Source organism: Pagrus major, chromosome 18 (genome assembly GCF_040436345.1).
Source record: "Pagrus major chromosome 18, Pma_NU_1.0".
Taxonomy (NCBI): Eukaryota; Metazoa; Chordata; class Actinopteri; order Spariformes; family Sparidae; genus Pagrus; species Pagrus major.
Genome location: NC_133232.1, coordinates 37028029 through 37046020, shown reverse-complemented (window position 1 = coordinate 37046020; position 17992 = coordinate 37028029). Strand labels below are relative to the sequence as shown.

The 17992-nt window shown below is 42.9% G+C and overlaps 1 protein-coding gene across 1 annotated transcript in view; it reads right to left on the bottom strand.

Annotated features, from left to right (window-relative positions):
- The window catches only part of prom1a (prominin 1a), an 89367-nt gene extending 71796 nt beyond the window's left edge, over positions 1-17571 (bottom strand). The window contains exon 1 of the mRNA XM_073486590.1: positions 17343-17571. Within this exon, the coding sequence (XP_073342691.1) occupies positions 17343-17571 (229 nt within the window). The remainder of the gene's footprint in view (positions 1-17342) is intronic.
- Positions 17572-17992: the final 421 nt, after the last annotated feature.

Here is a 17992-nt window from a genome sequence, read left to right as displayed (position 1 = left end):
GGAGGTGTTTTTACACCGAGCTCATGGGAAGTGAGCTCTGATTGAACAGTCAGCCCCCGAGACACACACACACACACACACACACACACACAAACACACACCACACACACACACACACACACACACACACACACACACAAACACACACACACACACACACACACACACACACACACACACCACACACACACACACACACACACACACACACGATGACTTGATGACTTGGTTACAAGTTTTGCTCACCGATGACATTTAGAGAATTCGTCTTGAATTGAGAGGCTGAAGGAGAGATGTGATGGGAAGCTCATAAAAAAGGTCTTGACGACTTGACCTGCCATGAGAAAGTTGTCCCCCACATTTCAATTAAAAAGGAATATTCCTGTGGTTTTATTCTTACTCTTTTGTTAGAAATTATTCATGCGTCAAACAAAAACAACAGCGGGCTGTGTGAATGTGTCCATCTGTATACATCCAGTTAATGTATGTGTGTGGGTGTGTGGAGAGCTCTTTACTGTGGACGGCTGAGTCTCTTGGCTGCAGTTACAGCTGGAATCCAACACACAGGAGCCAGATGAGCACATGAACACGACACACACACATCCACATCTCGTATCTGCTCCACACACGCATGTTGAAATGTTGTTACTGCAAATACTATCCAGCCTGCCATGTAGTATGTTAATAAACCTGACAGCCTCCCCTCAAGTGGAAATCACAATGATGGGTAGAAATGCATGACAGACCAGATGCACGCACACACACACACACACACACACACACACACAGATAAAAATAAATCTGGGCGACATGGCAACAGACACTAATAAAGAGTGTTATATTGCACAGGGACTTCCTGTAATCTCGTCTACTGACTTGGAGAAATGGCATCTGAATCCTGGTGCTGCGGCTCTGACTGATGAAGCAGACTGATATGCCTTCAGAGAGGCTCACGGTCTGCTGTGTGTCATATCTGCTGCATTTATTACACTTGAAGAGTGAATAAGACGATTAGTATTCTGCAGACGTCTGTCCGTAACAGGACTGTAAAGAACTTAATCTGTTCAATTTGAAAAGTTAAATTAAAAAGTGATGCCTGGTTTTTATTGATATGCACCGACATGTTTTATATTCTTTTCAGGTTTCAGGTGAATCTGCGCTAATTTACTGAGAGATTTAAAGGAGTGCAGCTAGTTTAGGGGGGACGAGTCGTGTGACCCGACAGTTTGTTCAGTCTGGAGAACATGGAGACCAACATCGTCCAGGTGCACCAGGTAAAGTATTCAGGTGGCATGTTTACACGCTCCTCTATTAGGGCTACAACTAACAATTACTTTCATTATTGATTAGAGCCAAAGCCACATATCAGTTGGCTGATATTGTATTGCAAATCACAGATGTATTGGAATCGGCTTGTATGTTTTGCGTTTACTGAACACACTGCAGAAAAACATGCTTGGGGTGATTTAAGATGATTACATTTCCAGTGAATTTTACTGTTTCAGTGCACATGTCATTTTAGACAATAAAGTTTATTGATAATCTGTAAAATGTCCTGCCTCCATCATTTATCTCTGCCACGTGTGTTTGAGGGATCGCTGCAAAAAATGTGTCTATATCAGCCAATATACTGACATCGAAATGTACTCCCTAATATCGGCATCGGCCCCAAAAATTGCATATCTGTTGGGCTCTATTACCGATTAATCTGACAATTATTTTCATGATTGATGATTTGATCATCTAAATTCTAGATGATCAAAATGGTGCTGAGCTTTTTTCACAGTTTTTAGATTCTAAAAAATGTGAAAAAAGCTCAGCAGCATTTCCCAGAGCCCAAAGTGACGTCTGCATTTTGCTTCTTTTGTCCAACCAACAGTCCAAAACCCAAAGACTCTTCATTAACTACAATAAATGAAGAAAAGCAGCTAATCCTCATATTTAAGAAGCTGGAAGCAGCAAATGTTTGATGTCATTGTTTGAAAAAATGACCAAAGTTATTAATCAATTATCAAAATAGTTGGCAAACAATTTTCTTTCAGTTGACTGATCACTGCAGCTCTACCTGCTGCGCTCTGCATCTTGCCGTAACAAAGACTGCAGACTTCATGTAAATGAACCAACAGGCGTTTCAGTTGCAGTTCTGCTGCAAAAAATGTATGTTGGTTTTTCAAAGGCTGCATTAGGACCTCAGTAGGTTTTAAGTGAAACATCATCTGAAACCTTCTCTCGTCACATATTTGGATGTTGAAATTGAGGGGGCTGCACTCAACACATTTTTAAAACTTTCTTAAACTGACAAACTGACATTCACTTCCACTTCACAGCTATTCCAGCAGCCAGGTGCAGTGAAGAAGTTCAAAGGATGTAAACTTCTCTTCTAAGATCTGTTTTCACTCGTCACACAGCTTCTGACGTCACGACTTTTGTGTAAACGCCACAAATGCCTTCAAGGTGGAAATGTTCAAAAGAGCGCATCCTCTGTATGATTCATAATGTCAAAACTATTAAGAAATAAACAGCTCAGAGCTCCTCAAGAGAGATCAGGCAGCCACGCAGTTTGTCTGGAGTCTGAGCAAACTGAGAAACCTTAAATTCTTCACTGTGTTTTGACGTTGCACTACCAGAGACATATCGGCGAGCAGTTCAGGGAAGCAAACCCTGAAGCTCATGCATTTGAATGTAAACTGTACATCTTGTACCTGATAGAAGTGAGACATCTAGTTAATTAAGGGTTTTTAAAGCCAAAACACTCAGCGCTGTTAAATCATGATCTATTTGCTACAAGCCTGCTATTCTAACCTGTAGGCTAAGCAGTCATTTGAGAGTTCAGGGACAAAAGGACAATTTGTCTGTCGTACGGTCTGGTCAGCATGTTGATCGCTGAACAGACATCCAAGAGGATTGGCTCTGCAGCCTGGCCCAGGTAAACAACATCCCAGATTACCATCAGCTAATGAAGGCTGAAGCCGCGCTGCAAAGGTGACGGGAGAGACAGGAACCGTGACCTGCAGACCAATCAGAGGAGACAATCGAACATGCCGACAGGTAACAAGAGAAAAGGAGACTACATTGTCTGGGGCAGAACTTCCTCAGGAGGACTGAGCCGCTGAGCTGAATTATCATCCTACAGAGCAGCTTTGTGCATTCTCAGCACTGAGAGGGAGAACCAATATTGAACAAAACTTCTCTCTGTACATGTGATAAAGTCAACCAGTGCTGGCTGGGATTGATCCGAGACCACGCGGGATAAATGCTACACTTCCAGATCGAGCACAGTTGACACACAGCTTGTCATTGAGAGCTACATTACAGGCCCCGAAACGCCTCTCTGAGATGTGACACAGCCATGTTCCTGTGACACATCCCACTCAGGGGAACTGTCCTGCACAGCTCAGTGAAGACTACGAGCGTCTTGTGAAAGACTGTGACGAGCGGCACCGAGGCTAAACGGCAAGTTGGAGAGGAAGACCGTTTAGAGTAGTCATCTCCGGCGTCGCCGGTTGACCGCCACACATCTGCGATAACAACTCACCATCCCCAGAGTCGACGTGTATCGGGCACCGCTGCACCCGCCACTGAAGCAGAACAAGGGGACAGAGAATGCATGACTTGCCATCCATTCAGCAGGACTGAGCCGCCTCGCTTCGCCTTGCCCTCGCCTCTCCTGCTTGGCTACCCAGGCCTGACCCAAATGTGACGTCCCAGAATGAGACATGGCTTTAGCAGCACCCGGGGAAGTGGCAGCTCTTACTCCAACAAACTCCCTCTATTTATTTCTTTTTTCCTTCCTTTTTTTCCCTTCTCGCTTCTTTAAATAAGCTGATATCTTCTCAGCCTTTCTTGCTCCAGCGATCTTTTGATTTTCGTCTGTGCTTTCACTTCGTCTGACTTTGCCACATCTCTCACCTGCTCTGTCAGATAGCTGGGAGCTTAAGCTGATGGTGGCATTATAATATTACCCTGAAATGTCTCAAACGTTCAACTTATCTTAATGCCATAGCTTTTATCTCCCCTTACTTAGTCTGCTAATATGCCAGCACCAAGTGGAGAAAGCTTTCTAAATGAGATGCATCGCTTCCCTCTCAGTATCCAGGAGCTGCTTGTTCAGTTTATTGATCTACTTCTTCCCCTTTGTACTGTAAGAACACACCTCATCACTGAGACTCAATGACACTGTGAATGGCCTTTCACTGTGAAATGTGGAAAAGGTGTCAGGCAGCACATTGTGACGGAGTCACACAGGGCCACTTCAGTTCAATAGTTTGTATTGTCTACGTAAAACTTAACCAAAGCTGCACCAAAGGAAAAAACACCTTTCATTTGAAACAATTTCTTCGAAGCACTCGTAATTTGAAACAGCCAGACACCTCGTGACTACTGCGCTGACAAGATTAATGCACAAAAACATTTTTTGTGGGTTATTTAAAAGCACATTAAGCTGTGAAAGCAGGAGGTCTGTGAGACTAACAGCTCATCTCCAGCTCGCTTTGAAGGAAAAATGTGCATTTACAGTAGAAATGATCAAGAGGTACAAAGAGAGAAATCTGCCATGTTTTCATCTGACGGTTCCCATTAGAGGCTGTAGCTCTCAAACTTTTAATTAAAATTTACACATTAAAATATTTTTTCTTTATTAAAAAGATGAATTTGTTTTTACCTTTAAGATATATTAGACTGAATAAATTGTAGGGATGTTGACTTATATGACCGCTAGTTTGTTTAAACTTTAATGCCAATGCAGGCAGATTCTCTAAACAAGTCATGCTTCACAGATTTTAATAGGAAATGGAAACACCTTTTCAGAATAAGTTGTGACGTAGCGAACATTTAACTCACACACCTGTTTGGGCTCAGACTGAAGCTGCAGCAGATCTGATGTAACCTTTCTTACATTAACACAAACAGAAATGTCAGATTTCCATCATGTTTTCTACTTTGTTAACACTGTTTGAGGTTCGACTAGCTTCTTTTATTCACGTCATCTTGTTGTTCACTCTTCCTCTGCAGTGCTTTAAAGGCCTTCTGACTGCTTATCTTGATGAATCACTCCTTATAATCACACAGCAGCAGTGGATGGAAACATGCAACATTTATTGACATTTTCTTTTGCGGATTTTCTCCAATTTCATATAAAATGTTTGATATATTTGTGTGGAAACCTGAACACTGCACAGGGGTGAAAGTATCACTGTGGAGGATCTCACAGCTCCGGGTTGTTGTCATGGGAGAAATCATTTTATCTTTTGTTTCAAATATGTGAAGTTTGTTTAAGATAATAAACAAGAACAAATACAGAGATAATATATTTTACAGTTGCGACCCACAAGTCGACACAGTGTGTTGTTGCAGTGTTGTCCGTCTGTCTGAGTGCAGCCGGGTCCAAACGGAGGTAATGAGTCTGAGGGTTCTCTTGCTGAAGGACTCTTGAATAAGACACACACTGTTATGACAGAGACCTGACCTCTGACTCTTTGATTGTCTCATTAGTCAGCATGCCTTGAGTGCCGTGTCAGTCATAAACAAACATTTGATGATCCTATGAACAATAACAGTCTCATAAGCTAGTGGTAATTCATGTACACAAGACTCAACAGCTTAATGGACTGTAGTAGCTCAATAAAACTACAGTACATTTAACAGAGCCATAATCTAGATCAAGTCTTCGGTCTGCTGCTGATTTAAATGTCACATAAACTGTTTCCCTCCCTCTGAACTTTACCTCGTCCAGGGAAATGTGGTGTTTTCAGGAAGCTCTTCTTTCCAGTCCAAACAGTTAAGACGTGCCTGTTTGCACTGCTTATAAATGAAGCCACAACTTTTAAACTGAGGAAATTAAATCAACTTAGCAGCTGACGTGGGGTTGAGCTGCTGGTTGCTGCCTGTGCTCCACTTCTTTACTTAGCAGTGAGCTTTATTGATGTTAAACTGTTGAGCTGCGTCTCCTCCATTAAATCAATTTCTGTAAACACATGCATCCGTCACTACAATTTGGTAACATCATGCCCAGTTGAGGAGATTATAATTTGTCATCTGTCCTTCAGGTGGTTTTGGGAGTGTTTAGCAGCGTTTGTGGATTTGTCACATATTCAAATGACTGAATAGCCAATTTGAAATCAAGCTTTTCATTTCCGACCGGCCACCTCGCCAGGCTGGCTGAGCCTTCAGAAGGACTAATCCCAGATTTGTGGATCCATTTCAAGAGTGACAACATGTAGCTAAAGGCTATTTTGATATCTTTTCACAGGACTGGAGCTGCAGGCAAGGAATTAAAGTGCTGTACAATGTTTGGTTTTGTGTTCTGATTATGCAGCGTGATCTTCTCTAACAAAGCCGGGGCAGCGCCGGCTTAAGTGTAAAAGAAGCCGGTGTGTGACGAGAGCGTTACCAGTTTGTATCTCTGACCTGCTGCTCAGGTGGAACTGAAAAGCAGGTTTTGTCTCCCTTAATGAATAACAGCCAAATGCAACACAGTGACACAGGCTTTCATGAGAGAAACACTAATTCTCTGAAAATACGACAGATAATGGGACGAACATGTTCCTCCAGCACAAAAGGTTGATGACAATAACACCAATTATCATGCCAGGGTTTGACACATGAAAGGCGACTGAACAGTGAAGAATCTGGTTGCAAACACTAGACTATCTATTAGTCTGCCTTTAAGTGTTTAAGCTATACAATGACCCATTAGTTAGACCATCACTTTCCCAGAGCCCAAGGGTTTTCATATTCTGCAGGTACCACAGTAAAAAATACTAAAATATTAAGTTCATAATGATATAAAGTCCTCTGCTGGACTGCAATTTTACTTGACAGCTTTAACAATTGATAAATATTATTAATAATCAAAATAGTTGTTGATTCATTTTCTGCTGATGGACTAAATGATTAATGGATTTATTGTTCCACCCAAAGAATCAAGGTCCAGAAAAACTTTGTGAACTACAATGGCACTCAGAAGAGTGCATACCTCTGCCAAGGCCCAACTGTCCCCTTTTGTGTTGATGCTTAGATACCAGCCACCTAAATACACCTGATTTTTTTTCATCAAGATCCATCATCCCTAAGAAATGAATGAAAATGAAGAAAAATGTTCTATCTCCCAATGAAGATGAGAAAAAAGATCCTGGATCCGTCCCTTTGTCCGGATCCATACCAGAAGTTAATTAGTTCTACTCTGGGCTGAGACCCGTCCTCTATCCAGGTTTTGTGGAAATCCAGTCAGTAGCTTTAGTGTAATCCTGCTGGAAGACCAACCACCCAACACAAGGCTGGAAACATAACTTCAGGCAGAGGTAATAAAAGGGAATAAATGTGTTCACAGTCATGGGGAAGCACATTTTAGAGGTGGTGCACATGCATACGAAGTCAATTTAAAGACACCGGCGGACACCAGTTTGCAAAGTGTGAATTTACTTCGGGAAACTTAGGAAAAAGTAAAAAGACTGTAGGAAAATAACAAAAGCCACTGGAGTTCCTGGTGACTTTCTTGGGAAGTCACCTTCTCCACAAGGAAAAGAAAAGGAGAGAAAAGAGAAGAAGATAAAAATAAAAATGACGAGATAAGAAGTCACCGTGTTTTAACCTGTGAAACTTTTCATCACTTTTCATTCTGGCAGAAATTTGTTTCCACCACTTTGAGATCAGTCAGATGTCACACAAACACACATTCAGTGCAGTTTGTGCAGATTCAGTCTGAGATCTTTCCTTTTCAGTCTAATCTAACTGAGGTGCAGAAATCCTTTTAACTTTTACCGCATAGCAAACTTTATCCACAGCTGAGTTTCATGAAATTTCATGAGGTTATCCAGCTGCCAAATGCAAAAACATTATTTCTGAATCTTCAACCAGCCCTCGTCAGAGACCAGCAGAATATAATTTAATACCAACAGTTTGAATGATAAGTAGAGCACCAGGGCGCAGAGTTCAGCCAACATTCATTGCAGAAAAATATATATTTAGTCTTTTGTTATTTGAAGGAAGTTCAGCACATATGCATCATGATAACTAAAGGTCATATCAGCCATCAGTGTGAGTACGCCTCCACACAGACGTGTGCCTAATAATAAATTATCTGTAAACATGGACAGAAAGATGGAAACTTGCGAATATTTTGTGATCACCTGTGATGGCCTCCTTAGCTCAGCGCTGCAGTGACACATTGCCTCTGGCAATCAGCTGGCATTATGTTGCAGGCGAGGAAGGCTGTGCCTGTGTGTCCTGAAGCGTCCCGGTGCCAACGGCCGTCACTGTCAGAGCAGTGACATGACTGTGTGTGACAGTACGACAACACTGCAGAGAAACGTATACATCACTTTCTCTGATGCAGATGCGGCTACAGTACGAGTGGGTCGGGCACCGGATCATTCAAAGATGCAACATTTATGGAGCAATTTATTTTTAACCATTCTGATCTTCTTAGATTGACAACAATGTTTTATATATCGTGAATGAATGTTAGTTGTGAAACATACATATCATTATTGTATCTGTTTGGTTAGATAATTAGATGATATCACACCGTCATGCTAATGAATCCTCCCACAAACACATTTGATCTGGTTTAGTAACAGATGGAAGCTGAGAAAAATATAAAATATTGAGGACGTGAACGCCTCTCTCACATCCTGACATGTTTGTGCTCACGGCCTCAGGGCAGCTATCCAATCCTACAGAAGAACAGAAAAGCAGCAACATGATCCCATTTTCTGTGTGTCAGAGTCTGTGGATGTCACGTAGACGACCATAAACAGTTATTGTGTTTCCATCAAACTGTTTTTGAGCAAAACTGAGACATGATTCAGAACAAAATGAACAAAATCCATCAGGATGTGACCATCAGTAGCCACCTGGATATTAATAATTTGTGTCAGCTAATGTGGCCATGTAGCAACATGTGAGACGGCAAAAACACAAATACTAATGTTTTAGTATCACAAGTCTAACTGGCCCTTTTTCATCAAGTATAGCAGGCGGTACTATTGTTAACAACAACACAGTCTCCTCATGCGTTTTAATATCGGTGCAGTGTGGTGTCGCTGCAGACGGCTCATCCGTCAAAATACTTCATCCTGACTTAACGTTCGCCACTGCAACGTCATCGTCACAGATGGACAAAGTGAAACAAGAACTTCTGGAGGGTTTTTTTGTTACAAAGTGAGAAAACCTCATTCAAACTTATTCAACAGTATGCTGTGTTGTATGTCTAGATAAAGATGATGTTTATTTTTTAAATCTGATATTCTTGTCTGTTCAGTATGTCTGTTATATTACAAGTCACCATCTCAACAAAAGCGGCGAGTCCATGAGCGATCGAGGGGCCACAGTTAGTTCAGACATAATCTCTGTGTCATCTGCAATAACAGGGTTAGACACAGTGCAGAGAACAGGGTGGCCATTTTTAGCCAGATTTAAGGCCTTGAACCAGAACCAGAACCAGACACCAGCTCCTCATTTCAGCCAACGGTGTATCTGCTTGTTTTTTGATGTCATGAATGGGGAAATGATTCAGATCTGCCAAACATTATGATTGCAAATGTAAACCCTTTTGGGGGATCATCACAGCCTCTAATGATAATCTCCACAGATGTGTCCGCTGCTGAGGAGAAATCCCTAATTAGGAAAATGTTTTCAACTGGCTGGAAAAATGCTGAAAAATAATCATGACTCATGTCTTAGATTCCCTTTTTTTCACTGAGCGCCCTCAGCTGAGAGATGTCTTTGCAGTCACCCTCCTCCACAGAAATGTTAAAGTGCAGGGTCAGCAGCAGACTGGCACTCACACACTCAGTATGTTGCTCAAGGACACTTCAGCAGAGCAGATGCTTGCTGTCATGGGGCTCGAGTCCCGACCTTCCAGTTGAAGGACACTCTCTTTAATCATTTTACAGCTATGTATCAGAGTAACAGCGCCTGCAGCACCAGCCAGTCCACACATGGAACCAACGACCTGTGGGCACTCAAAATTCATTATCCATCACAGGATTTTTATTTTGGCTTTTTGGTGCAGTCTCATTGAACCCTGGAGAGATGATGGCCTTAATTGTGTTCAAGGTTAAAACACTACAACCAAACTAAAGTGAAATCATGACAACTTTTCCTAATCAATATAAAAGTGCCCAAACAGCCTCCAGACTGATGGTAAAATCAGTTTTTTGTCGGGGGCGGCTACTACACAAGATTATTCTTGATGCAGCTTCTCTTCGCAGCAAAGTCTTGTGTCAGTAGTTGTACAGTAAGCTGCTTTACTGAACAATGTTTTTTAAAACACAGCTGAAGACAGAATCTCGTCAGTTCTTGACATTTCCAGTTCAGCTGTCAAGTGCTGAAAGACACAGTGTGCAGTCTAATCCACTCAGTGATTCGTCATGCTTGTAATTTGGTTCTTGTTTAATTTAATGGCCTGTAATGATGTTAATAGGCTTTTAGAATAGATTATAAACAAAATTATGATATCGTGTCCTAATTTGGAGAACTGCAGCGTGTGAGTGTAAACAATAATTAGTGTAATTGTTCTGGATTCACCTGACACACCAGAGTTTTGGATTAGCCAATCTAGAAACTCATCCACGAATAATAAACAGCCGGGGTTAAAGCTGCCGTGAGCTCTGTCGTCATTTTAGCTAACATCCATTTCATTTCTGTCCAACAGATATTTGCTCCGTCTCTGGTTCGTGGCAGATACCTTTAAGCATGCGTTTCCTGTTTTGCTGTCATCTCCAGCAGCTCTGGCCGACTCGCAGGTCAGAATTCACCTTTGTTAAAGTCTGACTCAGAGGATGTGCTCAGTCAACCAACAGAAACTCAGCCGCAGCTGTGTTTGTAAAAGGAAAAGCTATTGTTTTTATCACTATATTTAGTACATTATCGGACTACAACTGAAGTTTTGCTCTCACACTCAATATTTAGTCCGTACATCAGAAACGTGACAATTTTGTTGGACTTCCCAAAACAAAGACGCCGTTGAGATCCATTATAGAAAAAGTATAATCAAGATTTAAACATTCACTTACACCCTTGCTCTGAATGCCAACCTCTGTTTGGCAGTAACACCTCGATCACGCTTACACAGTTACACATATTAATGAAACAAATTGCTCTCCAGGCCAACACCTTGCAAAGCATGAATGCTGCCACTGGTGTGTGTGAAAATGGGATAAGGGCGCTACATAATGCAGCCATTTGCACCTGAGACCATCCAAGAACAACCGGAGTCACATCAGCTGCTCCACTGGAGCTACTGATGCTGCATTTCACTTTCCTCACCTCACAAGCCAGTTTCTCTAACCTACAAGCCACCACTGCTTTTAGAGTATTCAAGAGCAGCAGACTTTGAGACGATCACTGCCCACGGCATCTTTTGACCATCCAACCTGACCAGCAGGGCCGCCTCAGGGATGGTAGGAAGAGAGTTGGGATGGGAGCCATGGTAATCCAGCTTGGATTCAAGGCTGCTCCTGGCTAATGTCTGATCACAGGAAAATAAAATGGACAAGTGGGACTCAGCTGGCCAAGCAACGGGAAGTCAGAGATTGTTGTGCCCACATTCTTACAGAGACCCGTCTCCAACACATCCTGAATCAAGCTGTTGCACTTGGCCGTGTTCAGAGCCGACGGAGCGTCGGGCTTCAGTGGGACGAAGAGAGGTGGACTCACCAAGCATCAATGACGTAACCTAAAGTTGATGGACAGTTTTCCAGGTGTCAAACCTGTAATGTGGAGATGCTAACCACGTTATAATCGCCATCTTGTTGTTTACGTTCACTGAGATGCAAACCTAAAAAATGCACTACAGATTATTATATGTTCTAATATTGTGTAGCAAAAAGGAATTACAAACATTCATTTGGTTTTTACACTCTGCTGTATAATGACAAATAAATGACCGTGTTACCTTGTTACCATGTTACCTTGTTACCGTGTTACCTTGGAGCTTTGTCTGTGTGAGTCTAAAGGTGAGGCATCAAACTTAAACCTTCTGTTTCATTGTATGTTTTGCAAACCTCCCAACTTTGTGGCAGTGTGCTAATTCCTGGAATACCCTTTTAATAGTCAATGTTTGTAATGTATATTTACACTTAACCTTGTTTATGATCATAATTTTTGTAAAGGATTATCAACTTAAGGCTTGCTACTCATGGTACTGAAGCATCTGGGAAGAGAGAAAACTAAAGACTGTTCGGCAGCAAAAGACGGATTTAAACCTAAATATTAATACGTTTGACTCTTGTTACAGTTGAGATTTATCAGCATTTAACCTTAAAGAGTCTTTCTTCCTCACAACATGAAAGACATTGAAGCAAAGTGTCTTCTACTTTGTGATTCCAGTATATCTGCGATGCGCATCACGAAGCGCTTCGATCTCTGCTTTGTCCTTGGTTCAAAATCTTTTGAAGTGTTTCTCTTCACTTTCTTTCATGTGTGCGTGTCCTTCACTGAACCCGGAGCTCCTTCACGCCTCTGTGCTGTGAAAACAGCCTCTGGACTCCCTTTTGATGAGTCTTAAATAAACATGGCCTGAGATCATATCACCTCAGCTCTATGAATCTACCTTGCAAATTGTACCACAGTGTTTTACCTCCCATCACACCGGTGATGTGAGCCATCACTGGCCATGATAGCTGCCGCTGGGTTTCCCTGGCAACTGTTACTTGTCTTGAATTAATGCGAGATTTTCACCGGTCGTCTGTTAACTGAATTCCACCTAGGTGTGGTTTCTTGAAGAGAGGGAACACAGAAGCTAATGAGGAAACACTTTCCAACAGGGATCTGCTGCACGACGGAGGCTGGCATCATCTCCCCAGCCGCGCTCAGCCACAGGCGTCAAACGATACTTTTAAAACTGCAGAAGGAGCCTAATGCACCTCTGTTCTCAAGTGAAGGCTGACTTACAGCAAGATTAATTAAACGGCTCAGAAAAATGAGACCTGAAATATGCTAAATTTACTGTTTTTGTTAATGAGACTGGGGAGAGTGATGGATCGAAATAAATGTCATTTTTTCTGCGAAGTGTCCTTCAGCAAAACACGACACTGCTGACTGACTCCCTGTGAGTCAGACTGCATCAGAATAATGGCTCCAAATCAAAACTCCCTGCCTCCATGTGAACAACTTACAAGTTGTTTTAATTTTCTTTACATAGTCCAGCAGAGATGAGCTTCTTGGCCTCTCGCTTGAAATCAGACCACTTTTTTTAACTCCTCCAAAGTCTTTGGCTCCGAACTCACAGCGTTCACCGCTTCTGTCACTTTCTGTCATTTGTCGTTCACAGTTTGTGAAATTATGCTTCTTCTTGTTCAACTGCTTCTTTTCTTTGACATTTCTCCTCAAAACTAAACCAAACTGGCCCTTTATTTACAAAGGGCCAGTGTGGGGATGGTTAGTCGGCTCGTGCACGTACATAAAACTTCAGGATGACTGAGATGTATGAGGAAAAGACGCGTGGGAACGGACGTACGTGGGGTTTCCTGTGTACACAGATTTCTACACCTGAAAACACAGAGGTTTATACATTTTATAACATTTTTTTCCTTCTGTGCTTGTGCACGGTCAGAGAAAAGAGAGAGCGAGCCTTCCTAGTGCTCACGATGGTTATTAATTAAGCTTCAACAGCAAGATACGTTTTTTAAAATACATTAGTGATGCAGCCTGAGTGAGAACAGAAAACACTCGTCTTCCTCCATATCATTAAACGTTTCAACCCCTTTACAGCTGTGCAGTGCTTCCCCTAACATCACACCCCGCTGCCCTGCAAGAGACAAAACATCTCATTAATGTTGTTGTGTTCAGAGACTTTTATTTTGAAATTGTATTTTTAGATTGGGAAGTTTGTTTCTGCTCTTTCTGTCAATGTCCTGTTATGGTTGAATAAAGCTGTGATGGAGATTGTTGTGTCTGGATGACAAAAAGAGCAGCTTGATGAGTCCAGTGCAACATGTTTCATGTCTGTACAGGGCTCATGAATCTGTGCATCAGCCTGTGTGTGTTGGCATGTAACAGTTGTGTGTTGGTGAGCATGTGTGTAGGTGTGAGGGAGGGAGGGAGGGAGGTGAGGTTTCCACACTGCAGAGAAAAGCTGTTAGAAAATGTTGGAGAGAATATGTCACTGCTCATTCGCTCTGTGTGGGTGTCAGTGATAGACGTTTGTTGCTTCTTTGCTAATAACGCCTCCTCCGAGCTCGGAGGCAGCACGCAGAGACGAAAGTGTCCGTCGACGACATCAAACATTCATGAGATTATAAAGACTTTTTACAATGTGAAATGTCGAGCAGTGATCGTGGAAGACGTGATGATGGTGTGTCGCTAATTACACAGCGGCGTGATGTTCATCTGTCAGTCGTTTCAAGGGTTACACCACGTATCAGGATGACTGTTGAATTCTGACTATATGATAATATTTCTCCAGAGTGTGAGCTCCACATCCAGGTAGTTTTGGTGTGACGATGTGTGCTGAGATATAGAGATATTGAACACTATCTTTCCACCATATTAAACACAATTCCATCAGAATACGGGGTTTGATGAGATGTCAGGGATCTGTTGATTTGCAAGCTCTAGTTTTTATGATTTCTTCACTCTGCTGGCTTAAAGTTAAAGTCACGTTTACTTTTTAAAGTAGTTTTGGCACGAAAAGCCTTTATTATACCTCGGATCAGAGTAAAGAGATGACAGGAAATGAAGGAGACAGAGAGCAAGACGCAACAAAGCTCCCCGCTGTGGGTCACGGCCGGCCTCCTAACCCCGGAGCCACAGGGAGCCCAATTAAAGTTCATTCTTGACCTTAAAAAATAGTTTGATGAAGTAATTCAAAGTCCACTCACTCGTGCTTTGTAGAGCGTTTTATAAAGTGACTGAACCTTGAGTCAGGAGAGATAAAGGAAAAGAAGTGTTACATGTCCACAGATGCTGGTGAGACGACCTCGGGTTGGGATTATTGCTGACAGTGCTGTTTGAAATGTAAAGCTTTAGAGCTTCATTGTAGAAAACTGATAACGTGTTCAGGTAATTTATTTAACTGCAAACATTCACTGATGTCTTTTATTTTTTTGTTTGTTTATATCACTGTAAATCTAATATCTGTGGATTAAAGACTGGAGCTGCAGCTAACGACTATTTTCATTGTTGATTATTTTCTTGATTAACCAATCTAATGCTTGATCTATAAAATGTCAGTTTTATAGTGTTAGTCAGTGTTTCCCAAAACCAGGGTGACGTCCTCAAGTGTCCACAACACAAAGATATTCAGTTTATCATTAGAGAATAAAAACAAACCAAAAAAAATCATATTTAGGAGGCTGGAGTCAGAGAGTTTTGACGATTATCAGAGTTGTTGACGATTGATTTGATAGTTGACAACTAATAAGTTAATGGATTAATTGCTGCGGCTCTGTTGTGGACTCTGATGGGACCAAACAGTTTAGTTTCTGTTTATTAGTAATCAAAGAGTCCAATAACTGATATTTAAACCAAAATATGTTTGCAGTAAAAATAAAAATCGTAGTGTCAAAATTTAGATTAACCAGTGATGAAATGTGACTAACTACAATTTACTCAAGTAAAGTACTTCACTGCTGTTCCAAGGTACTTAAAGTACTTGAGTATTTCCATTTTCTGCTACTTTATACTTCCACTCCTCTACATTTATGTGATAGCTTTAGTTACAAGTTACTTTGCAGACTCAGGTTGTTCAGTGTTGATTGGCTGTTACTCGTGAAGTGTAACCAATCAGATAGTGCTGTGGGCGGGACATTGACTACACAGAGTTGTGACTGCAGACAGAAAGAAGAAGCTGCATCAGAGCCAAAGTATTGCATTTTTAAATTAAGATATTTTTCAGCAATCAGACACAAAAAACACTGAGGATGAGGATGATGATCTGAAATCGGCCCCGATAATCAATCTATCACTGAAAATGATCACTGAAAATCAGTAGTTGCAGCCATAATGTCATAATAATCCAGAAGTCATTGTGAATTGTGTGTTCACAGTGAGTCAGTGAGCTGGTGTGTATTTGTGTCACTGTACTGAGTCCAGATGATGTGATTGTGTTTGTTGTCCCTTTGATGAAGATGTGGTCTGAAAACTGATAAACAACAGCTGTCAAGAAACACAATTTTCTGTTTGTTTGTTTTACCCCCCCACCAGCCTGAACAGGGCCCCACTCTGACATCTACGCTGCCTGCAGTCGGTAACCACCGGAGTGGAAACTACTGATTCTCTTCCTCACTTGTCTTATAGATTTTAATGTAACTCCAAGTCCAACAGCCGACACAGTGCAGAGAAACCAGCCTGAACGCAGCCACACAGCTGACACATCACTGGATTTGTGCTACATATCCATTCATGCACTCACTGCTGCTATTCATAGACAGATGACCTTTGCTTACGCAGTCTAGATTTTGATGAACCCAAAAATAATGATGGTGATGGATTCCTCCGGGTTTTCAAATTAAAACACTGAAGACGTGTTTGTCTGCTGAACTCTTGAATACAAACCAACTGTTTCCACATGATCTCCATCCTCCAGTCCTGCATCATTCGGTGGGTGTGCCCATGGATGAACCGACCACTTCACTGAGCAGTGGTCTGCTCCACCGGATTAGACCAGGAGCCCCCCAAGTGCTGGTGACAAACTGGAAACGAAAAGGCCAACAACATATGGCGCAGGGGCTTATGGGATTACCCAATTAACAAGGTGACTCAGAGAGCTGCTAATCTGCAAAATGTTCCGATGGAGTATGGACACAGACTGTGACGCATGGAGGGGAGCCGCATCTTCACAACAGCCACGACCCTGTTAAACACACACACCTCATGTGTGTGCGGTTAAGCAGTCAGCTCTAATTGTATTAAACACAGAGCCAGGACGCTTTCTGGGAGCTCCAACAAACATTCACTCACTCGGGCAAAAAAACTGTGCGCGTAAAGCGGCCATAGAGCACGCGCTTCCGTCAGCCAGGGCTTCATTAATTGTCATGTTCTGACACAAAGTGCGCCTCGGGCACAAACACCAGCTTCAGGTGCGTCCGTCCGCTCAAAACGAGCGCGACATGGAGGGACGTGACGCACAGACGGGCTGAAAATCCGCGAGTGGACAGAAGACGAGCCGGATGTGTTCAGTTTAAAGGATTCAGTCATTCATGAGAAGAGATTCAAACATCTTGCTCTGAACGCTGAGTTGTAAAAACGTTGGTCTGAGCGGGACACGGCTGGTCCTGATGATACACAGCCAGTTAATAACAGTCAGATCAGTTTCATCTGCATTCTCTGGACATGTCTCACTGTTTCTGTCTGTCTGTCGGGACTCATTCATCTGTCCGTGACACTGGGATGAGGCTTACCTTGTGGAAACGCGTTGGGCTGCACGACGTACAGAAACGCGTGCACCATGTGGAACAGGATCCCTATCGGTCCCGGTTCGTAGTGGGCCAGAGTCTCGTAAACTCCCGCAGGCACATAACCGAAATCCAACTTTCCCGGAGGAGGGAGTCTCCGCGGCTCCGTCTCGTGCTGGAGTTCTCCGGACGCCAAACGCACCCACAGCAGCAGGAGGATCCCGGTCCTCCACATCGCGTTTAGATGAGACACCGACTGTCCGTCAGACCGGGGTTAAATGTGTCAACCACAAGAGGAGCGTCAGCTGGAGTGGCGCTGATGGTATCTGGGTATCAGAGGGGAGGGAGGTGTCAGGGGAAGAGGGAGAGTGGAGGTAAAAAGTGTCCAGTCGGATGGACCGCGGCTTCTTAAGTCCTGCTGCCCGCGGAGAGACTCGTTCCGATCATCGTCCCCGGCGGTCTGAGGCTCCTGACGGACGAACCGGGCGATCGTCTCCCTCGTCTCTCTCTCGATGTGCTCAGTCCCACCGAGATGAGCGCGCCTGTCGCTTCGCTCCAGCATCTGTGCGCACGGGGCTGCGCTGCGTCACGGGAGCGCGCCTTCGTCACAGCTTCACAGGGAGGGGGACCGGTCCAGAGGGAAGCGCTCCTCCTGC